The sequence below is a fragment of the Lepidothrix coronata genome, unplaced genomic scaffold, assembly GCF_001604755.1.
Source record: "Lepidothrix coronata isolate B3197 unplaced genomic scaffold, Lepidothrix_coronata-1.0 Scaffold243, whole genome shotgun sequence".
In the NCBI taxonomy this organism is placed as follows: Eukaryota; Metazoa; Chordata; class Aves; order Passeriformes; family Pipridae; genus Lepidothrix; species Lepidothrix coronata.
Window position 1 is genome coordinate 17097 of NW_016690423.1, and position 24375 is coordinate 41471.

The 24375-nt window shown below is 43.0% G+C and overlaps 1 protein-coding gene across 3 annotated transcripts; it reads right to left on the minus strand.

Annotated features, from left to right (window-relative positions):
* Positions 1 to 207: 207 nt before the first annotated feature.
* KLHL24 (kelch like family member 24) lies at positions 208 to 23398 on the minus strand. Of its 3 annotated transcripts, none has more exons than XM_017834872.1 (8): positions 23280 to 23398; positions 23078 to 23179; positions 15427 to 16414; positions 10372 to 10556; positions 9277 to 9395; positions 8031 to 8219; positions 7411 to 7599; positions 208 to 6294 (listed from the first exon to the last, which is right to left on the minus strand). In XM_017834872.1, the coding sequence occupies exons 3-8, from the start codon at positions 16344 to 16346 to the stop codon at positions 6094 to 6096; spliced, it is 1803 nt and encodes a 600-aa protein (XP_017690361.1). In that variant the 5' UTR covers positions 16347 to 16414; positions 23078 to 23179; positions 23280 to 23398; the 3' UTR covers positions 208 to 6093. The 3 variants fall into 3 exon arrangements, with proteins under 3 accessions (XP_017690361.1, XP_017690359.1, XP_017690360.1); XM_017834870.1 differs by lacking the exons at positions 23078 to 23179; positions 23280 to 23398 and adding exons at positions 19867 to 19960; positions 22672 to 22873; XM_017834871.1 differs by lacking the exons at positions 23078 to 23179; positions 23280 to 23398 and adding an exon at positions 22672 to 22818.
* Positions 23399 to 24375: the final 977 nt, after the last annotated feature.

A 24375-nucleotide genomic window follows, 5' to 3' on the forward strand; every position in this document is an offset into this window, starting at 1 on the left:
CATTGGTAATAAGTTCTGTGTTGAGGACAGAAAGAGGAGAAGGGAAAACACGTAGACTGGGAGGCAGAAGAAAGATCAATGGATAGATACTGCACAAGGGGCAGAATCCAACAAGTTCAATGACCCAGAAAAAACAGGAGGGAGGTTCCTCCTTTCTCCACCAAGCCCCACCCTGGAACTTCTCATAAACTAAATAAACCACAGTGAACTATTCAAAAGGCAAATGTTTATTAGGTACACTGAACTTTAAAAAACTTTCAAAGAATTATGCAAGAAATATATTTAAATATAACAGGTGTTATTGCAATTGTGCTACATAACAAAATCACTTTTCTACTGTCAGCACAATCTGAAGACCTCAATGTTATATGCAAGACATGTTACATTGACTCTGGCACACAGTAAGTGGTCTGAGCTTTCCTGTTCAATCACTTGTGCTGCACCAGGCTGTTCTCCAGGAAAAGATCAGCTCTTCGTGGAACTACGGCTTTTATGTTTCAGTAAATAAAGGAACTGGCAAGGAATAACACAAACTGCTGTTTTCCTCAGCAAAAAAGGAAAATCAAAACATGATTTCAGGCGAAGATACAGTATCATATGAGTAACAGTTCAGGAGGTAAACTCTCCTTCCATGGCCAAGTAGCTCCTATTAATCCCACTCCGAATTGCTACAGGTGCACCAAAGGAGAATGACTCATAGGTCCAGCATTTACACAGATGAAATTAGTAACAGTACATTACATTCAAGTCTCTTGATTTGCTTATTGCCATGCTGCACCACATTATTGCTTCATATTTTGTATCTTGAACAAGAGGTTGATGACTTCAGAGAGTTCAGAAATATCATAGAGGCTACTGACTAAAACAAGAAACTGTACATATTAAGGTCAGGAAGTCAAAGATTAACCTCAGTCCTTTGTCATCGAGGTGTGCTGGAAACAAAAAATAGAAAAAAAACAAATACTGATTTCCCTAGATTATATCTGCCATAGCACTGTATAAATGGAAGCACTCTAGGCATATTCTAAACAAGAAGTTTAACTATTTTAATCTAAATGAATGGTAACATTTATTTCTCTTAGAGGGACATCAACAGTCCAGACAGTAAGACCAATCCTAATAAAGGTACAAATAGGGAGAAGTAATCCAAGCTCTTTTTCACAATAGATAAAAATATAGGTGAATTTAAGGCACAGGTCTTTTCAAAATTAACATACATTCTTTTCTTCGAAGCTAAGCATACAAAGTAAGCTATAATTACATTATTAACAAGCTGTACACAGGGGCTTTATGTGCCTCACTTATAACAGCACTATCAGAAAATGATCAGAGAATTCTTCACATGCAGATGTTCACACACAAATGTGAGCATAGACTGGATCCCTACAGTAGAAAAAAGAAATGCTCCTGTAATAGTTTACAGTTCTTAGACAGTAACGTTACCAAGGCTGTATACTTTGATGAACCTGTGTAACGTTAGTTAGGGAGGAGAGCAAAGGCAGCGTGCAGAGAACACGAGTCACTTCCTGCCTGGGGGTGGTAGGAGCCTGTTGTGTGGCGATGCTCAGTAGCACTGACATGGTCATGATGAACTGACAGCCACATCCATTTTTTATTAATGCTATCTGAAATAATTCCATACTGAGGAAACTTGTGTGCCAAACATACTAAAAAAAAAATTAAAAAATCACTGCTTGGCTCCCAACCAGACAGCAAATTTCTGCTTAGAAATCTCATCTTACCATTTAGACTCCTTTTCTGAGTATACGTTGCTCAGATTTTTTTAGCCAGGCACAACAAACCTTTTCATTTGTACTTTCTTGTGTGCATGCAACTACATCCAGATGAAAATATTCATTGTGCCTCACAGTGATCACATCTTCTGAGTTTCTTAATGCTCTTGGATTGGTTTTTGCCATCTTCTGTGGAAGGAATAAACCCCACATCTACCTGCCTAGTTGGGCAATTCAGAAAGATGATCCTTTGGCTTTTCTGAGCTCTGCCACTGGCAGAGCATAACCGTATCTGCACATCTATTGCTCCAGCTGAGTTCACTGAATGGAGACACAAAATATTTTTACCACCTGAGTTTCTGCATCTGGAATTGCAAACTTGTGAGCATCCAGAACACCTTGGTTTCAGCAAGCCCAGCCACATGTACAAACCCCTCCTGCCACCTCTCCGCTCCAGGGAGTTCCTCTTGTCTCGTCTCTTTGGAGCTGGACAAAGCTCACGGCTCTGCCCCAGCGGCCTCGGGCAGGAGGGGAACCTGAAGTCACAGGCAGTGAGCAGGTCTCCTGCTTCTCCTTCTGTCCTTACAGCTCAAGTAAAGAAAAACCAAGATAAACTGAGTATTTCCCTAAGATAATGTGGTGAACTCAAGTATTCTGAGGAAGAAGCTGGAACAGACAGCAGTGTCCTTACTCTCAAGCCTCCTCTAAACCTCTGTCAAAGTGAGCATTTCCTCTTCCTACATCATTAGCCTCTCTCAAAAGTTTGCAGTATTAAAAATATCATTTAAAAAGCTTCAGTAAATTATGATAAGGATCCATATCAACATGTTCTGCATTAACATCTCTGCTTCAGAGAGTACCACAAAGCAATCTTTGATGAGAACCACATTGGTGCCAACTAAAATAAAAAGTGCACAATCTGGACCCCTTGGTGCTGGAGTGGAAAGCACAGTGCCCAATTCCCAAAATGCAGGCACACAGTATAAAATGACTCAACTGATGGAAGAGAATCCACAAATTATGCCTACTTAAGCATTATCAAGGAGGGAGCCTACAAGTACAACTAACATGATTCCCAGGAACTGTTCTGTGCTTGATGGCTGTAAAAGGGGGAAATGCTTCAGCTCAAAGCAGAGGGCTGGAGGCTGCTCTGTACTGCAGTACTGAAACTGGTGATTCAGAACCTTCCAGAACCCCGGCTGCGAGGAAGCATCAACTTTCTTTTCAATTAACATCACATTACTAAGAACAGAACTGGACATCAAAATGGAGAAGAAAAATATTTACTCATTCCTGTTTAGTGAAGACAATGCTTAAAAATGATTTTTTAGGTGTTACTTGGAGATACTTGGGCCCTCTTCCCATGTGTGGTTGGACTGAAGTTACATCTTTGTGCAGGTGCTCTAGAGCTACCAAATCTATCACCATTTATGATGGTGATTATTTTGATTAGAGTACATGGCTTTAATAATTTTCTTTCCTAGCTGAGACAAACCCCTTCCACCTTCCCAGCTTCCTGCTCAAGCCCATAAACTACAAGCAGCTAAATATGCATAATAGTGACAGTTTAAATCTTGGAATTCATTTATACCTAAGTGAAATGCATTGGAGAACAGGTGGCTCAGGAATGCAACTTCCAAATTAATGCACCCTTCTAGAAAAATGGTTAATTTTCATTAAACTAAAGTTGAATCGTTCCTTTTCTAGCACATCTAAGAATAACTGTTGTAACAGAGCAGGCCATAAGTGAAAATTATTTACTGAATTAACAAGCAAGAAGAAAATCTCACTGCCTGTTTTAAGGAAATCATTGCATAAGTAACTGCCATTAAGCAATGCTCCACATCTGTAACTGCTCAGCACTGAATACAGGTTGTCAGGAATTGTAAGCAGAAGTTTTCTTCTGCATCTACATTTCTGCATTTACTGTTCATTAAACACTGCCATTTTCAAAATAATAGGTAACAGTAACAGTACATAAATTGTTAGAAAAGACAACTAAACTATAAAATGCATCTTCAAAACCATAGAAAGCAGTATCTTGTTATTTACAGAGTAGTGCAGTATTATAAACAGATTAAATGACACTGTTCTACACCTACAGAATAAGGACTGTTAAAAAACAGTTTAGCATGACAATCAACATTACAAGTCTGAATACAAACAGGAAGAAATCAACGGAGAGTATTTTTCAAATTGCATCTCTAATTAAGTGCCCCTAGAATTTTTGACATTTTCATTTAAAATGATGGCACAAGCTATATACACTGTTAGTATACAGTATCAGTTACTGGGCAATTACCATCGCAGTCAACAGACCTTATTCACAGGTACTGAAATTGCTTTTTCAAAGTATAACTTGGTGAGCAGAAACAGAAGGAATTTAGAAAAGGATTAATTTATCTGACTCATTTGTCTTGCATTACCAAGGGACTTTCTTTTTAGGGCAATGTGGATGTACCTGCTCAGGAACTGACTTCCTGATCAATCACTGATATGCAGAGATTTGTATTCTATCAGTATTCTTATTCAGCATATACAAAGCAGTGTTTGGTATCAAGCCAGAAACTGAAATTTGTGTCCTTTCCTGAGGTTACAAGTCAATGCATCCCAAAGTGCAGCTCCCAGTGCTCTTTAAAAGTCATGACCATGTTACCGAAAACGGTGACTCCCAGTTTGGCACAGCTTCACTGAGGGTCAGAATTTCCATCTCATGAAGAAATACTCTGGGAAAACACATGAGGAAAGTCCAGTGGAACAAACAACGTTCCAGATATGGTGCTTATTTTCACCCTCCGAGCAATCACAGAGACCAGAATCCTGAGGCCAGGGCTGGCTCTGCAGAGATTTTATGGTTTTTCTTCTGCCCTGGCACTGACCAACTTCCTTACTGGCTGCTGTCCTCAGAATTCCTTTAAAAGGCAGTTCCTGAGGTTTTTGGTGATTAACAGGAAATTGGTACAGACAATCCTATTCATTTTCCAACTCTTACGTGCTATTTCAGTTTTTATGAACTCTGTGCCTCAACTGTACAACTGCGTACTGGAAATAAAGAGACCTAGAACAGAAATCTAGAGAAGACTTTAAAAAAAATACCTTTACTGAAAAAAAAACTAAAAAATGGTGGTGTGTGTCAAAATACAGGCACTTCCTTGGCTTCAAAATTATCCAAAATATGTCATATGGGAGTCACCTCATATGGCTACATGGACAGGTCCACAGATATTTTTCTGATGACAGTAGGGACCTTCCCAAAGCTTCTTTATCTGTGGTGAAACAGTTGATATGGTAGTTTAACTGTACTGAGTGATTGTCTGAAGAAAGGCCAAGAAATACTTGGTGGATACTCTGCCATCTCTGCAGATGAGATATCCAAAAGAACAATTTATAAGCTGTAGGGCACAACCCAAGTCCCTAACTCTATCCTCAGGTAATTTATAATGTGATTCAGGTAAGTGGAAGAATCCAGAGTCCATCATCTTTTATTTCTTTAACAGAGATACTTCGCAGTGAGCAAAGAGAACCCAGTAACCTTCAGCCTTCAGCCATACTGCTCACAAAGGTAAAAACTGGGACTCAGAATTTGCTTCACAGACACATGGCCTACACCCCCCTAGTTTTCCATGTCATGTAGCCTTGTACTTCTGATGGACATCTATCAACACTGTGAATAAGGTCCACAGGGTTAAGGTACCCAATCGTCATGCAGTGTGTTGTGGTGGCTCACAAAACAACCAGTTTCTCCTTCAGAAAAAAGCATTCCTCAAAGACTCTCCTGTTTGTCCTATGTAGCTTGTTTTGTTGACGCTTTTTGGGGGTTTAATTCCAAACCATGCATGATCTGACATTAAATCTGCTCGGTTAAGCCAAGTAATCTGCCTGTAGGAATGCTGCCTACGAACTACAATTATTTAAACTTTTTAAATTATAAATAATTATCTTAGATGATTCTTTGGGATCAAAGAATCTATTTTTCCCATTAGCAGAACTGGAAACACCTTGCAGATATTGCTTCTCAGGACAGAGGCACAAAAGCTTGTGAAGGCACTTTCCCCAAAAAGCTTCCAAGATTTTAATTACTAATCACACATAGGGCAAATTTGCTGACCACTAGTACAACATACTGTTACTGCTCTTGTATCAGAGTCCACAGCAGATAGAAATGAACTCTGGTTACTGGGTAGGTTTGGAGACTTGTTTTGTCAGTTAAATGAACCCTTTTTCTAAAGGCACAGGATATAATTTTCATACGACACTTAGGCAGGGAATTCCCACTTCAGGAATCTTTAAAAAGCCTGTCTTGCAGCAGACCACTGGATTCATTCATGCAGTTTTCTTCTTTTTTTCAGGAAAAAAAAAATTACAGTTTAAAGCCTTTTTCATTATATCTATGAATGGTCACGCAGCCATGATACGATACTGGCCTGGGCATGGCTGCTACTCCTGTGATAATGCCCGTTGCAGGGTCATAACAAAGAATAGTGTCTGTGGCTTCACCATTTTCCCGTCTTCCACCAAGGATATAGATTTTTCCATTACACACAGACATGCCACAATTCTCCTGTTTCAAAGAAACACAAAGGAATACATGATTATCTAAAAAGCAAGACCTTGATTCATGCATATCTGCTCCAGTGCAGGAGGGCAGCACTGATTCCTGTTTGTAAACAGGCCTACACTATTTCCTCCTGAAAGGGCCAATGCAGAAAGGACAATAATTAGAGAAAGCAACAGCACAATCCTACAAAAAAGACTATTTTAGGTCTAAGCCTTCATTACATAGCTCATACAAGGGATACAATGGAATTCAGCTGAACACTGTACTTACCATTTAAAGATCTGAGATAGGGAAAGGAGGAGAGAACAAAGGTTTTCAGAAGAGGGACCACAGTAGGTACTATTAATGCAAAAAACGGGAACAAGGAGAAGCATCTTAGAGGAGTAACAGATAATGAAGAGGGATGTAAATGGGGAGAGGAAAAAAAGGCATGACTAAAAGGAGTGCATAAGAAAAGACTGTGCTATGTCTTACTTGAAACACCGATAGGATTTTATTTCTTCCTTAAAAGCAGGCATGGAAAAAATATTCAATTAGAGAACTCAGATCAAAACAGAGGAACAGAGGGAAGGCCAGGAAAAAGAATGAATAACATCAGGAAATGTAACTGATACATGTATACTTTGCTACCAAGGTTAAATTCTGTGTCCCATATGTGGCAGTGACAGGGCCCTCACTATTCAAGTCAGAAATTTTCTGTGCTATACAAAGGGGCTTTTTCACACTGTAAAAACAGCCTTCAATATTTGTAGTTACACTGAAAGGCTTTAATCAATTACAAGGAAATTACTATCTTCAATCTAAATCAAAACATGCAGCAGAATCTGACAGAGTTAATTTCTATACAACTAAAAATTCATCCATTATACTGTTACCCTGTTCTCCAACAGTAACAGCTCCCAAAGTTTGGACTGGCTAATAGTGATGACCAGCTGAAAAGCTACTGGTATAGAAAATTCTTCTGTGAGGTTTTGAATTACACAGAAGAAGAGGTAAAGCAAGAAAGGAATCAAAAATGCAACTGTATCAGAGTTAAACAAGTGCATACTCATTTCATGCCAAGATGATAATTTCAAAAACTACGTTTCAGCTGTGTGCAGGTCTTCTATTGTTAATTACCTGTCTGCTGAACGTGTTCTGTACATGCATCCAGTAGTCCTCAATGGGATCATAGCAGTAGATGGCTTTGGTGAGCCCACCAGCAACGTAGATCAGGTTGTTTAAGGACACGGCCGTGATACATCTCTTGGCGATGGGGATCGTTGCACGGAGCAACCAAGAATTGGTGTCAGGATCGTAAGACTGAACCTGAAAACAAATACAAGCCTTTCACATTAACAGCCTAACTGAAGTAACAGCCTGGCGTGCCCACACAGGTTATACAAGGAGAGACAAAGCAGCAGTGCCTGGTGGGCAATACCTCACCCAGAAAATGAAGTCAATACAAATATAGGTCCATATATCAATGTCTAAACACGCACTTGTATTTGACATTATTTTCTGAACATTCAGGTTTAAGAATTCACAGAACTTGTGAAGCCAGTGACAGTATCCATGAGAAATGCCACAGGAACAGCATCTCCCTGAATTAACATTTTCTATTCCATATTTTTTGTATTACAATAACACCATACTCCCTTCAGCAAAAACAGTTAAAGCGGACCTCTGCAGGATCTGGTTTTAACCCAGCAATGCTGTTGCCTGTGGGCAGAAGATGCAATACAACACAACTCACTGACCTTGTCAGAACAGGTGTTGTCATCAGGCCCACCCCCGATGACAAAGAGTTTGCCCACACAGCTGGTCACAGCCGGGGAGCTCACAGCCTCTTTCAGGGGAGCCACCTCTGTCCAGCGGTTGGAGAACGAGTCGTAACACTCCACACTGCTGAGCCGGTTCTGCCCGTCATATCCCCCAACCACGTACACCTGTGCACAGGGGTGAAAACTGCCATTGTTTCTTGAGTAGAGTAAGGGTTACATTTAAATATGAAATTACATTAATTTAAAGCTAATTTGCTAGGTATGCGAAGGGATACTTTTCTCAGATTTTTAATATATACACAGGAGAAGAAGAATGCAGCCTAAAAACAAAGGGTAAAGACTTCCTGGAGAGTTCCATTCAGTCACATGTGGAATGACACTGCAAACACATGCCAAAGCATAGTATTATTAATACTACGATAGAAACTTCCTGTTTGAATGGCATTTGTTAGAAAAGGCATTTCTCTGCATTTCTCTTTTTTTAGATGACATTCAGCAACAGCAGCAGCAAAAGTCCATCTGAGTTTACCTTTGCTTTTCGGTGTTTTGCTTTTCCCTACTTACTTACAGAAATATTTCCTCATCTCAGTTTGTAAACTCTTTCCTGCCCCTTCTCTCATATTTAAGAAGCAGAACTCATTATTTATGTCCACTTGCTTCTGTTTGCTCAGCTGCAAGTTTCATCTCCAGGAAGCCCAAGGGATACCACATGCACATCCTTCCTAAGTTTCACTAACAGAATCCCCACAGGCAGTTGATCCCAATTACCCATTTTATGTTCAGGCATACACACCTTCAAAATACAGCAAATCCTCCTGTTTCCACACTGCACGTGTTCAGTTAATTTCAACATAAAACATTAAATAAAAGACACAACATTCAGAGCAGCACCAATTTCTGTTAATAACTGCAAAACTGTTAGACCTTTGACGGCACTTGTGAAGCACAGGATAATTCAGATGCTTCTTTGCTTCCCAAAAATTTGCTTCTTGGGAATAAGACACTTCAATGATGAAAAAAAAAAATGACTGGGCAGTAAGATGATTTTCATGTCCAGGGGTAGTGTCTGACTGATAAAAAGCCCAGTTGTTTGAAATATTAAAGTATTTTTTAAAGTATTTGATATGAAATACAAAGTAATACTAAAGTGTTTTCTCTACTGCTTTCTTATCTACATGAAAACATCCCGACTATAAAAACAATTAAAATATACTTCTCTTACTTTACCAAGAAGAACAGCCATTTTATGTCTCCATCTGCCTTTATTTAAGGAAGCAACTCTGATCCAAATGTTAAGTTGAGAGTTATAAATCCAGACATCCCGGCTATTGATTCTTCCACCTTTAAAAACAGAAATATGCCGATTTGAATAATTATTGTATGGGAAATGCTATTAACATGCCCCTCTACAGGGAGCAATGAAAACTTTGTATCACTTTTTGGGTGATATAAGGATCTATCAGTATCTGTAAGTTAGACTGAAAAAGTAATTTCCAGTGGACTTCAAACACAAAAGCACACAGTGAGTTATATTCCTTATGTTTGCCTTCCTCACTGACATGCTGAGATCACATTAGATTATTTCTTGAATGCACGTGAATGGCTTTTGCCCATGCTCTGAATTCAGATTTCCTGTAGTGTCACTGCCTGGATGAGACACCCAAAGTCTTATCCCCTGAAGTGCCCTATGGCACATCCCTAACACCCGCTGTTCCTCTGTCCTGTCTGTGCACATCTCCTTTGTTTTACACTCTGTTCAAATGACACAGGTACTACACACCCGAGGAAACAACTTCTTTGGCTGAACTAACTCACAGATCGTGGTGGCTAAACCATCAGCTGCACCCTGGAATTTTCCCTTGCTAAAGGACTGCTGGGAAAAGCCTGCTTGAGATTTTTTGCCTGTATTTTTCCCAGCTGTTGCTGCAAACAGTCTGCTGCTGTATTTTAAAGCAGTGTACTGCATGAGCTGGTCTCTTTAAATACAATTGATGTCCTGGAATCAGCTGTAAAAAACTGCAGATTCATGCCAAACAAAAACTCCAGAAAACACTTTTGTTTACAGTAAGATTGCGCTGGGGCTGGTTTTCACCATTTACATCAGAAAATGACTTTCAGCCGAGCTTCTGGAAGTTCACAGTACAAAGATCTGCCACACTACTTAAAAAAATCCCAAACAACAAACAAGAAAACAATCCCCAGTCAAACACAGAATCATAGAATGGCTTGGGTTGGAAGGGACCTTAAAGATCATCTAGTAATGAAAAACAATCAACCAAGAAAAAAAAGAAATCTTAAACTTTCTAGGATTGTTCACCTGAAACAAGAATATCATTCCGTAGAGCACACACGGCATACTCAGACTTGGTAAACTCTGGAAGTTTAGCCAGTGATTTCCACTCTCCTGTTACGGGATCATAGCACTCCGTGTACGGCAAATTAAACCCTCCAACTCGTTCACAGCCTCCAACAACAACTATCACCTCAGAATAACCAGTTGATCTAAAAAAGAGAACACAGAAAACTAAGATGTAGGAGATATTTATTAGTACATGGAGGCCAAACAACATCGTCTTCAAAACTGTGTGAAAATCAGAAAATTTACTATTTAGTGTTAACTTCTACAGCAAAGAAAAAAAGAAGAGTCATTTAGCAAACAGAGGTTTCACTGTTTCCAGCTGTGTCGTTACACAGCAGGTGTCACTGACAGGTGCCCAGAGTAAGTGGTGGAGTTCCACTGCACAACGTTATATGTAAAAACTGAATAATTAAATAACACAGAAAGCCCTTACTTTAATAGTATTTTTACTTTGTGTACATAGAGAGATCAGAAACCAAGTTCAAGCAGGACCTGTTTCACAATGAAACCAGTCCTGACATTCCCCCCCAGTTTTACAAAATCAATACTACTTTCCATTGCTTAAATATCCAAAAAGTTTAAAAGCTGAAGGAATATAGTCACCAAAATAAGAGAAAAGAAAGTGGCCTTAGAGCCAATGCAAAGTAAAGAAAAAAACAAGAGTAGTGACAGGAGGAAACATTAAGGATCAAGCCTAAACCAAAAATTAAAACTCGGTGTGAAAAAAAATTAAGCATTAGACAGTCTGCAATGTACACAAGTAGGCCTTTAAATTCTATTCCACACATTCATTTTCGTTCTACTAACCACGTTTTTGTATTATACATATTCTACATTCACAGCAATAACAAAACCTCTTATTTATTAATTCACATTTGAATGTAGAGACTCAACCATCTTTGATGTGCAAATCGAACCGTGAGCACCTTTTATTCCTCCTCTCAAATTTCTAATTTCTTGTCAGCATTTGTCAAACTCCTTTCTTTTCAGGGCATTTTTAGATTAAAGCATTTTGCACTGACATATTTATTTCAAGGACTGCTGTCATTTAAGTAAAACTGAATGCAAGATTCATTTTATTTTTGATAAGCCTTTTTGTCGTGTCGAGCTTTGTACGATGATCCCAATGTGAACAGACATCTCACAGAACAGACATTAATACCATTGCTGAGTACTGCAGTCTTCTCTCAAAAACAACAGACTCAGAACCGCCTTTGAGGTAAAAATTGCATGATATCCCCCTAAAGATCCTACTATAAACTTATGCACATATTCACCTATAAATCCTGATGAAGTTTTCCCCGTTTTGAAACACCAGAAACAAAACTAGTTAGCCCTTTTATCTCCTTGTCACCACAGGCTGTAATTTAAATATACCCTACATCTTTCTACTCAGAATATTGTCAATAGGAAAAGGCAGTGCTAAATGGTAACATCCTACAAGATGATACAAACGAGATGTGTCTGAGGAGTGGCACTTACGCACCTGAACCAGGCAGAAGAAACTCCCGGCAGCTGCTCAGCTTTGAAGTCAGGCTCGTTCCTGGTTTCTATGTATTTACTGTTACCGGTTTTTGCTTTTTTGAGGAACAACTCTGAAAAGAATCTCTCAAAGGATAAGAGAGGGGAAGTTCCTGTGCCAGCAAAGCATTACTGAGGAAAAGAACTTCCATAAAAGCAAGACACTCAACTCGTAGTTTGCCACAGAAGCAAGTCCAGATACACCAGCTAATTGTGGGTACAAAGAGGTTTGCCTGAGGATTACTTTATAGATTAGAATCAAGGCCTCCACTCACATACTGAAAAGCTTAGTGTATTTTAAAAATAAATGAACCAAAAATCTTTGCCCAGAGAGAGCTCTTTATGAATTGTTATGATGAAATCTTTCTCTGTAAAGAAAATATTCATTTAGCACAGTATTTCAAATCTACAGAAAACAAAAAAATTTCCCAACATTTTAGTACCTGTATGACCATATTTTTTCTTCAGTTAAGAAACATTTCCTCCATTACATTTTCTTGGAGGAGTCATGCACTGTATACGTTTTATGGTTAGTTCCTAAAATTTCTTTTGCAAATGACAAAGAGCACGTTACTTTAACAAAAAAAAGTAAAACTGTGGTGGAATTACACAAAACCAACATACAGGCAAAGGCTAATTCCAGAAAAGAACTAAGGATATATTTGAGTGGACGTTAGAAAACCTGGGACCTCAACCAGTAGCACAGGAAGCCCTCCTTGTAGCCCTCAGAAGAAACAGTGTGAGCAAAATAACAGAGGTGTTAAAACAGGCACTAGAGATTCCAGGAGGCACTGTCCCACCAGGAAGAGGTGCATAAAATAGAAAAGGGGGGATGGAATATGACCAGCAGTGCCACGTAATTCCGTGCATTCCCAAGAGCAGGTTCCCTGGGGGTCCCAAGTTACACAAGGCGAGAACACCAACCCGCACAGCAAGAGCTGGACAGAACTCTCGTAGTTCAAAGAGATTACATTCAAAATCATGTCAAGTTTGGAAAACAAATTACAGAAAGTCTGGTAAATCACTACTTTTTTCTTCCCCAATGTTAAATCACTTTTGGGTAGTAAATGAAATAGCAGACAATATGTGAAGTGAAATAGAAACCCACGTCTCCTTGGGGGAAAATGAGGGACTACATTAAAGCTTTCTAAAGGCAACCAGAAAGGATGTGTTAAAATGTATAAACGCAACAACTTCCAGTTAAAGAGAACACTCACGGTAACTAGGCAGGCTAAAAGAAGCTTTGATGGAAAAACTCAGAGGTAGATGAAAATCTGAAGACAACTCAAATCACACAGTAGGAAGAGCCTATGTTGTCTTTTGTATGGAAATGTGTTACTGCTCACTGCCTGGTCTCAGCTTGGAGATTTGCTGTGCAACACAACCGGAGGGGACAGGAGAGACTCCAAAGGAGCAGGAGAGACAGCCTCAAGATGTCACTAGTCCATAACTGAAAAGCTCTTTCAGAAAGACCTCACTTGTCAGTGATGCCTTAGGGGCAAAGAGCAACGGTTATGCCATACTTTAACTTCAATTCCCTTCAGGTAACTCTTCACTGGCTTCAAAAAGAAAAAAAAAAAATCAACTTGTTTAAAAAAACAAGTCGAACTCGCTTCACCCATAAGTGCATCCAAGCAATTACTATTTATTTCCCAAAGTTTCAACAAAAACACTGGTGTGGGAATTTCTTGTCCTGCAGCCTGTCTCCTTTTGGAAACAGTTTATATAGAAAAGAAATTGGAGGAAGGCAAGAAAGAAGGAAAACAGCTCTCCAGCGACCTGTCCTCTCCTCCCAGCCCCCTGCCAGAATGCCCAGAAAAGGTGTGGTGAAAACACAGGAGAAGGGGGACCTGGCAACTGCTTTAAAATATGATCTCTTTTTGCTATAGGCAACAGAAACAAACAGGCAACAGAAACAAATGACAAAGAACTATTCCACGAATGTAATATAGAAAAGGGGAAAAAATTCCTGCTGGGAGGCCAGCCAGTTTTCCTCTTTGTAAATTACTTCTCTTGTTCCTGCCTACTTGAATTCCCAGTGCAGTTTAACAAGCTCAGCAGTAAAACCAACAAAACCCCCTGGCTTCAGAAATCACCTGGATTAGGCAGGGTACTTCATGTGCAAACTGGAGCACTACACTGAGGCTGCTCAAATTCTCAAGCACATACACACCACGCACTGGCAAAACTGCTGGGTCTGAGTGTATTTGCCTTCTTTAGCTAACTGAGTAATAGACACAGAATAAACATCACACCAAATACACTGCACACTGTCAGAATTCCCATGGTCCCTCCCTCAGGCTTGGACTCAGAAACAACAATTGCACCAGTTTCCAAACTGCCATGGCCCAAACACTTCCAAAGACCCTCCACCACAGCACCGTGCAGCTTAGAAAATCTGGCAGCTTCGCTGCAAGGAGTTCAAGAGTTTCTTCTCTCATGGCAGGACTGAAGACTGGAAAGCCACTAATGGGGCAAACATTGCCAAATATTCTTTTTCCCTCTTAAGGAAGCCTTTAACTGCTGCCAGAAAAATAAAGGTTCCCTGAACAGTCACTGTACGGCAACCACATATGAGTAAGAGCAAGCAAAGAGGAGTAACTCCTAACACAATCTGTCTCGACCAGGTCATTGCATCACCTTAATGCAACATATGATTTTATAAATACAGCTTAAATCAGGTGGAGTTAACAATAAACTATCGTGTCAACTATCGTTGACACGAGGCTGGGAGAATATTTTTCAGGAAAAAAAGAATCATAACCACCATTGCTCATAAATGCCACTAATGGATTCTTCCTCATTTCTTTTTGCAACCTCAGTCACCTATTTGTGTAACACATTATTAAGTGGTAGCAATTCTGAATTATTAAAATGTCACAGAATAAACACAAAATACTTCAGGAACTGTTTCATAATTCTTTAAAAATTACAATATTTGGTTTCTTTACAGTTAAGAACCTGTTCTGCTGTCTATTACGAATACATGTACTACTCCATCTGTAAAGTATTTGTGATGCAGCAAGGAAATGCTCTGAATACATAATATCCACATCCTTTGTGGTGTGCTGGACACTTACATGACTTTGTTACAAAAAGAAAGGTTGGGAAATGCAATGGTGTACTTGCCACAGCACATGAAGTTCTCTTCAAGATACTGCTATTGTATGAAATACTTTAAGGTCTCCCCTAGCAAACATTAAACTTAAGAAAGTGTTTTACTTGCAAGGTAATATAACTTTACTTACCTGAAGAGTCGTTTATTTCATAGCAATAAAGTGATCTGTGCAGAAAGACTCACTTAACTCACATTTTCAAGACACCTGTGAGCTTCATGGCTTGTGGGGAAGTACTGAAGAGTAAGTGTAGCAGCTCCAGAATGCAAAGCAAAATAATCTGCAAGAGATTTTTCTCTGGGCATATGTATATCAAACATCTGTGCAACAAACTATGTCCTTCTCCTACAGAAAAAAGTAAAAAAAAATTCCTCACCTGCGTGGTCTAGTTCTGGGAGACATCATCTCGTTTCCAAGGATATGGTATCGTCTGGCTTCATGCAGGAGCTGATAGCACTCTGGGGAATTCTGGATCAGCTGGTCCACCTCCACAGTCTGAACGAAGTAGTTGGGGTGCAGGAGCGGGAGCCTGACGTGTGTCAGCAGTTCGTGGAGCACCGGCCGGCGCAGCTCCACGGCGCGGTACACCCAGCGCATCACGGCCTCGAACACCATCTCCTCCTTGCTGATCACCAGCTCGTCGCTGCAGATGTAATCAATGAGCTCATCCTTCCCCAGCTCCAAGAACTCTTCATGCTGGGACACATCCTCAAATGTCTGCAGCGCAAAATTCCTGCACTTGGTGAACAGTGTCTTGAGCGAGTGCGTATCTGCGAAGCGCTGGATTCCCAGGCAGTTGCAAGGATCCAGTTGCTCTTCCAGGAACTTGGCGCAGGCGTCACGCAAGACACTGATCTGAAAGAGACTCGATGTTTCAAAGAGATACTGCACGTTCTCTGTGGTGATTTTCACCTTGCCCGTGTACACGTACTGCAGAAAGCAATCCATGGCCTCGGCAAAGATGCCGTTGATCTCCACCAGCATCTCCCGGCTCTCCCGGTGGTCGTTGCAGAACATGGCTCTGAAGTAGCTGCTGCAGGCCGAGAGCACGGCGCGGTGGCAGGGGAACTCCCGGCCCTCCACGCAGATGATCACGTCTGTGAACAGCCGGCTGTCTCGGAACTCATTGAAGATCTGCAGGATGCTTTCCGCGTGGGATGATCCCGAGGAGAAGTCGAAAAACTCAGGGCCTGACAATGATTTTGGGTCCATTTCAAAAACTTTCCGCTTGGTTGCAGGGGAGTCTCGTATCCCGCTCTCCTCTCTATTCAGTCTGCGTCCCAATATTAGTACCATTGTTACATCAGTTGGCTATAGAGTCATTGAGAAAAATTTGCAGAGTTTCTCCTTCTCAGTGCTATGGTCTGAAAAATTAAAACACTTCAGTTTTCAGTCTGGCACAACCTCAGCTTCATCACAAGAATCAGACAAGATACTTGTTTGGTCACTCTAAGAACTGGAGCAATTGTTGACCCTTCCTTGAGGTGACACAATATTACAGGGCAAAGTACCACACACCCTGCACAGGGCAGTGCAGCACTATCTGCCACACTTTAAATACAAAATATACCCAGAAAACAAGTGTCCTAGATGGCAAGTTCTGCATGTCCCAGTACCACTGGCATTGCATTAATGTTCAAGACAAAACCCTCAAGATCTCAGCTCTAGCAAATCACCTGACTAGGCAGAAGCCAAAGATTTCCTGGATAAAAATCCAGAGCCTGGACTTTTCACTTTTTTCAGAGTAATCCTCATTTCAGCTGGAGCCTCTGAGTGCTACTCTAACAGCACTAGCCAAAAAAGGTGTGTGGGGGAAGACTGAAATTCTAAAAATGAAAGTTCAGCTGAGAAATCACCCCATTTTCATTATAAAGTCTATCATAATGAAGTCTTATAACACTCATGTTTAATGCCATTCTGTGATCTCAACAAACAACCTTGGCCATAAGTTTTTACCTGTTCATTCCTAACATCTAAAAATTAGTTCACCGATAATCTACAATTCAATTGCAAAAGAATGTAAACTGCTAGAACACAACACAGAACAAAGAATAAACTACATGTAAAACTACTGGAAATAAGAACCAAGGGGCAACTTGCTGAGAACATGGATATTTTGTTTCCACAGTACTACTAGAAAATAATTACTAGCAAAACTTTTTGCTGAAACACCTTCCAGTTTCAAGTACAAGTGCAAACGTTCCCCCCAATGTGCAAACACAGACTCACATTATCAGAGCACTGAGGTTACAAAAATCAAACACTCAAATGTTAGCATATGCCAATAAGTTTCTGGGTGAAGAAAATGCAGCTGACTTTGCAGATAGTGCATGTTAGAGGCAGTGAGAACAACCAATCTAGCAGCAACAGGGCCTTTTGCCTCTGCTGAACTTAAAAAATACCTGGATAAACGTCCACCAAAACACATTTGAGGCAGCAAGAGGCTGGGCAAAACACCCTCTCAGACCTCACACTAGTACAATTCTGAATGCTTGTGATATGTCTGCAAGGACATGCACTGAATTATTTTAGAAGTTTTTTTAAAGGGATTTTCTTCTTTTTGTCTCCCAAAGGTTAAATTCAGTTTCCCTGAATACACAGCCAGGAAACTTCAACTCCTCACAGCAATTTCATTTCCTGATGTGCTTGCATCCTCAGAGCTGCAATTACCCAGTCCCAGACTGACCACGTCATCACCTAATATAGAACACAATGAACGTGCTTTTTTTAAACGGCCTTTTCACATGGCACCTTTAAAAAGCACCATCTGAACAAACAGCAAGGAAAGAATGTGTGCTGTACCTTTACTCATTGAGAAAACAGGCTCTAAAAACTATCATTTTCCCTATAAAATTTTTTACACAAATTTACAAGGTAGATTCTTGGTATGGTTCGTTCACCCTACAAAATTTTAATTTGACTTAAAATAGGGCCAGTTGTTGTTCTGATGCTCGAAAAACACTGTTGCAATGAGCCTATCTAATAACTGATTGCTTCAGAGAGACTTTAACGAGACATAAATAGACAGTCTGATCTGTAGCTGATACTCTATCCCATGTATTGCACAATGATTTTACTCAGTAGTGACGCAGGCTGGATACAAAACAAAACCAACCACCACCAGCAGCACCTCACCAGCAATGTTGCTAACACCCCTATCCCTTACACTGAATCTCATCTGCAACTAACTGCACACTACTAGCACAAGAAAGTTGGCAGAAACAATGGATCAGCAGCAGGAAAGGGAAATATAACAATGAAAATATGAATATAAACCCTAAAGGCTTGATTCCAGCATCACAGATTTAAATCAGAAGAATTTCACAAAATGGAGCTTTTCCAAAGCAAAGTTAGCCTGAAACCTCAAACAAGACCCTGACCCATTGCATGAAAGGGGAAAACACAGCAACTAAGCAACAAAACCTTCGAGATTAAATCTTCTGCATTATGTGAGAAGTTAAGACTTAAGACAGCACTGTATTATGCAATGGCTAATAAAGGGAAGCAAGAGCTCTAGGTTAGGACTGCACATTGAAGGAACCAATGTCTTCTTTATGCTTGGAACAACACAGAATTAGAGGTCAGTAAATGATTTATTTTTCTTAATGTCCTAATGGTTTAAAGAAATGGGGGAATAAAAAATAATCCACGGAATACAAACAAATCAAGGGGATAAATATTGTACATTTACAAATAAGACACTAGAAAAGAAATCCACTCCATTGCAGAACTTACTGCCTTTGAACGTAGTATCCTTCAATCTCTGTGCAGCTAATCACTTCTGAGGTGGCTTCAGCAAAGCAATTTCACAGGCCTATCAGCAACAGTGTCACATGTTCAGCTCTATCACACATATGTGTGGCCTTCCTGCAAATCTTGCTCTGGCAGTTTTAAAATGTCACCTTGCAGCTGCCTGCCCCAAACTGGGAAAGGCAGAGGGGAACCTGTACCTGAGGCTGAGCTGGTTAGTGAGCAAAGGGCCAAACCAGGGGAGATATCCTTGTCTGCACCTTCCCTGTATACAGAGGTACCTACCTGCCTACAGACTCTGCATTATAAAGCACCAATGATTTACAGAATTTAACACTTGGATCTCTTTAACAAGTTTAAACAAAACAAAAAACAAATGCATTTTTCCGAAAGGCAAGTACTGGGAATTATTAGATCAAAAAGAAAAAACAATGCAAAATGTATTGGATTGCTTGTCTGAACAAGGGTCAGCAAGGACAGACCTTAAGTCTGTTAAATCAGAGTCTGCCCATTCAAAAAACTGGAAAGAAAAACACAGATGACACTTCCAGTCAACAGGTTTTAAAAATGCTTTACAAACTCAGCCATGGCTCTAACACAGTTGCTACCTGCACATACACATATCTCTGAATTAAGCTGGGTTCACCAGAAGTTCAAGTCCCTTTATTTCTTTCACCTATACTGTCTGTAGGTCTTTCTGTACAAGATGTTCCTAAGAGCCCCTTCGGAGGCTGGTAAAAGAGGTCTATAACATGTTTGCCCTGACACCTTCCAGCAGTAAATCCTCCTATGTAAATTACTTTCATGATGCACTAAACTTGTCCTTCCTCCACGCAACATCCTCATGTATTTTACCCCTCTCCCTCACCGACAGCTCTGCCAACAGCTGGCAGCTGGTTCTGTCTTCCCTGTGTGTCACAGAGCTCCTTTGCCCCACCAGCAGAACTCACAGAAAGCAACAGAGAAAACACACGGCTGGGGCGAGGCCCTTTGGTAACACCTCATCATCAGCTGTGCCCGAGCCCTGCCCTCAAAGCTCACCCTCGGGGTGTAGTTTCGGCAGTACCTGAGGCTGAGCAGGGGTTGCGCTGCTGCCAGCGGAGGTGGCGTCCAGCCCGTGCCCACCGCTGCTCCCCTGGCGTGGCCGGACCGCTGACCGCCTGTGGAGGGAGAAAAGGAAGCGCTGGGAACTGCCCCGGGAAGGGCAGAGCCACCAGCACAGCCCCGGTGCAGCCCTGCGGCCCCTCAGGGCACGGCTGGGACCGCCAGACAGGCCGTGTCTGCTGCTCCCTGGTAGTGTCAGAGACAGCACCCCGAGCTACCACAGCCAAATCCGCAAACAGAAACGGTGTTTGCATTCCCAGGCACGGGACCTGCAACTCAGGTTTGGCCAATCCTAATCATTTCGTGATTTCAGGTAACACGATCTGCAGGCGTGCTTCATCTCAGATGGCTGGTTACCACAAGAGTCAGAGAAAACAAACTCCAAGTGTATCGACTGCAGCTCACTGGCTAAACCACAACACGTGCTCTTTTTGTTTTTAAAGGAAGAGAAGAAAAAAAAAAAAGAGTAACCTCTTCCTCCAGCAAAAAACAAACACATTTATTTTTGTCTTTGAGATACAAAAAAAGACCCCAAAGTTGTTAGTTTTAAAGCGCTTTTTAAAAAAGAAAAATTATTCTTGTTTTACTGGAGAAATTGAGCATTTGCATGTCTAAAATAAAAAGTCTTCAGGAATACCGAGTAACTAGTAAACAAAAATTCACAGTTATCAAACTGATTGACATGGTAAGGGATTAGCTGCACTGTAGAAGTTTTTTATTGTAATGTAAGGCACTATTCTGATTCTAAAAAAGAATGTCAAAATTCAAGAGTAATCCAAGCTAATGACACACAAAACCAAGCCTTAAATGCCCTCTAAAGTCACCCAGTAAAAAAAACAGGAACTGATTTGGACATGAGAGTCATGATTATTAAGTAAAATCAAAACAAAAACATGTGGCGAAAAGGAACACCTTTAAACTGTGCAGAAATCTTCAGCTACCCTTTAGTAAGTGAAGAAGTCCCTGAGAAAGGCACACACCCACTGGAGGGGGAAGAAAGGAGGGGAAAAAAGCATACTGCGTAGTATTGTTCACGTATGGGGAAGAAACCGTGAGAAGTCACAATCCTTTCCCGATTTTGCTAAAACAAACTAAACCAGAAGCCGAGCCCCGGCCACGGCCCCATCCTGCTGGTGGGTTCATCCAGATGCCCTCACACCCGACCCTGGGTAGTGCCCGCCGGGCAGGAGCGCGGCCCGGGCACGGCTCACCCACGGGGCCAGGAGCGAGCAGGGAGCGCTGGAGAACGGATCTGTCCGCACACAGCCCAGGCGAGCTGCCGAGAGCACAGCTCGGCGCCGGGGCGTTCTAGCCGCTCCTGCAGGGAACAGCGCGGCCCCGAAACCGAGCCCACTGAGGGACCCAGGGGCTGGAGGCGGCGGCACAAAATGGCTCCTCCCGTCCCGCCCTCCAGCTCACCTTCACCCCGGGCCGCCCGGCCCCGCCCTCCCGCGCTCCGGCCAATCGGTGGCCGCGGCCCCGCCTCCCCCCAACCGCCCGGCCAATCGGCGGCCGCGGGGGGCTCCGGGGAGACCCGCGTTACGAAACCTCGCGGGCGGCGCGGGGGCACCGGCGACCCCCGCCCGCTCCGCCCGAGCGCCGGCACCGGATCGGGCCGGGCGGCACCGCAGCGCCCCGCCCGCCGGGCCCGCTGCGCGTACGGGGCAACAACCACAACACACGCACAGGGCATACATACAGCCGCCGTCCCGGCGCACCCGCGCTGCCAACATCCCTTCCCCGCCGTGCCACCGCCGCCCCGCGCTGCCCGCAGAGCCGCGGACGCGCTGCCCCCGCCGCGGCGATAACGGTGCCGTCCGGCCCCGCGCCCCGGCCCCGCGCCCCGGCTGTCCCGCAGCAGCCCCCGCGCCCTCCCCGGGGGCTCCCGGGACCGCCGCCCGAGCCCCGCGCCCCCGTCGCGGCCCCGCACTCACAGCCGGGAGCGCCCCCGCCGAGCTGCACCCGCGGGAGCCGCGGCCGCCGGAGTCGGGTCGGTTCCGCTCGGTGTGAGCGCAGGGTGCGATCCGCAGCGGTGCAGCGCTCGGGCCTCTCCGCCGCCGCTCGCGCTGCCAGCGCCGCTCAAAACAAAGGGGCCGGCGGGGCATGTGACCTCCGAGCCACCGCACATGATGTCACCGCGCGGCGCGGCGCTGGGAGCTGTAGTCCCGCCGCCCCGCCCGTGCGCGGCGCCGGGAAACGGGCTCGGTGTCCCGGGAGGAGCCGGGGACAGGCGGCGGGGATGGGAGAGCCCCGGCGGCAGCTTCTGTCGCTGCGAGTTCTTGCCACTGCCTTCCCTTTGCCGGGACCGGGGCCAACGCACTCCCGATGTGCCGGGGCCGGGGGGAGCCCATCCCCCGGTGTGTCTGGGGGAGCACATCCCGCGATGTGCCGGGGCCGGGGGGAGCCCATCCCCCGGGGTGTCTGGGGGAGCACATCCCGCGATGTGCCGAGGCCGGGGGGAGCACACACCCCCGGGGTGCGCCCGACCCGACCGGTCCGTGAGCGGGCAGAAGCTTCAGGTGCATCGAAACCAGTGGTGCATTGGGATGGCACCTTCTAGGGTGACAGTCCCGTGTGGCAGCTCCAGGGAGCCCTACCGAATGCCCCTCAACAAGAGCCGTCTCCCAGACCAAAACCAACACTGGGGCTTGGGGTAGCTCTTCAGACTACAAGACCAAAACCAAAACTATTACATGGAAAAAAAAAAAAAAGAAAAAAAAAAAACCAAACAAAAAACCCCCCAAACCAAAATAGAATCTTTGTCTACCTGCGCTGCAGCTTCACCTAATTCCAAATTTCCAGTTGCTCTTCAACAGTAACACAACATGGAGTGTCCCTGCCGACCACAGAAAGCCAAGGTCAGCTTTAAGCTCCACTGTCACAGCTGGGGGTCGCAGCAGTGGCAGCCACTCAACTGCAAATATAAAAGCAGGACCCTGGTGTCATCGCCCTGCAATTTCATGAGCAGGTCTGAGCCTGTCCTGAAGCCCAAATTCACTTCATATCCAAACTATTTGGACACTGGCCCATGCTCCAATACAGGCGATGGAACATGCCTGGGAGTATGGGAATTTATTTTTGCTCTGCCCTTTAGCATAAGCAAACTTGCAAGCCCATAATGCAGAGTGGGAAGGCCAGGGCAGGGACATGCATGCTTAAATTAAGTTCATTACCTGGTACTAAATGAGGCCTTATGCAATGCTGTGGAGCTGACGTGGGCAGGTAACTGGCTGTATTCTCCTTCCTAGAAGGATGGCCTTCCCCTCTGGCCCCTACTGCCAAGGGAGAGGGAGAAATACAAGTTCTTTTATTAGCTCCCACCTACTTTGCTCTCCTTAATGCTGGATATCAATCCCAGGCATAATATATCTTTACCTTTGGTGAAACTCTCCAATCCTCTGACCGCAGGATATTCTCCTTGGGCCCTTCCCGGGGATTGTACAAAGCCTTGTGCTCTTGGCAGTAGCTGATGGTGCTCTGTCACTGAAACTGTAAGAAGAGCAGTGTGTGCTCAGGACTCCAGGACCGACTCCCTCTGGAGCAAACTAGGCTCAGATTTTCATAGGCTGAACGGGCTCAGCTTTCCCCTGGGGTCAGGTAAATTGGAGCTTTGCAAAACAGTTAGAACTATTAATTAAAAGGCTATGCTCTGAAAATAGAGTGAAAATGTCCACTGATTTTGGTATGTGAATTGTTTTCATAAAGATCTTAAACAATTGAAACCTTCAACCATTTTGCTGTCAAGCTAGAACTCAGAGCTGCCTAATAGACTGCATTAGAAGTGAGAATGTTCAGTCCATTTCTCATCCTCTGGCTGGAAAAGCAACAAGGACCCCAAACAACATAAACAGCAAAGAGAAAATCAGCAGCAAATTCACCTTACAGAGTACAGGTGTGTTGCATTAACTTATTTCACCCACTGAATATAGAAAAAGTTAATAACCTAAAGTCTTACTTGCTACAAAGACATTAAATCTAAGAAGTATATGACCTCGGGAAAATGTTTTGCTTAAAATAGATCTCTTATCTGCTATATCCTCTCGTCTGCCACAGTCCTTTGAGTCTGTAACTCTTGGGGTCAATATGAGTATGCAGAGTTCACTTGAGAAAACAGAAGCAAGATTAAAGGAATGAGTCAGAGGAAGGAAAAAATCAAAACAGGATCAAGATACCTCTGAACTGGCTTGAAGGGACAATGTTTACTCTAATAAAAACTGCACGTGGCAAAAATACCTTGTGTGAAGAGGGTAAATGGAGCATTTAAAAAGAAAATACTAATTAAAAATACTCATTGAGCAATCAATCATTTCATAATGTGCTCATGTATGCATGTGGTCACATCCAGGCACTTCCAGTTCTGAAAGCCAACGTCACCAAGGATGTCTGAAATTAAGGATACTTGAGTTGCCACTACATCCTATTGCTCTTCATTCCTCTGCTAGCAGGAGCATTGCCTGTTCTTTCTCAAGCT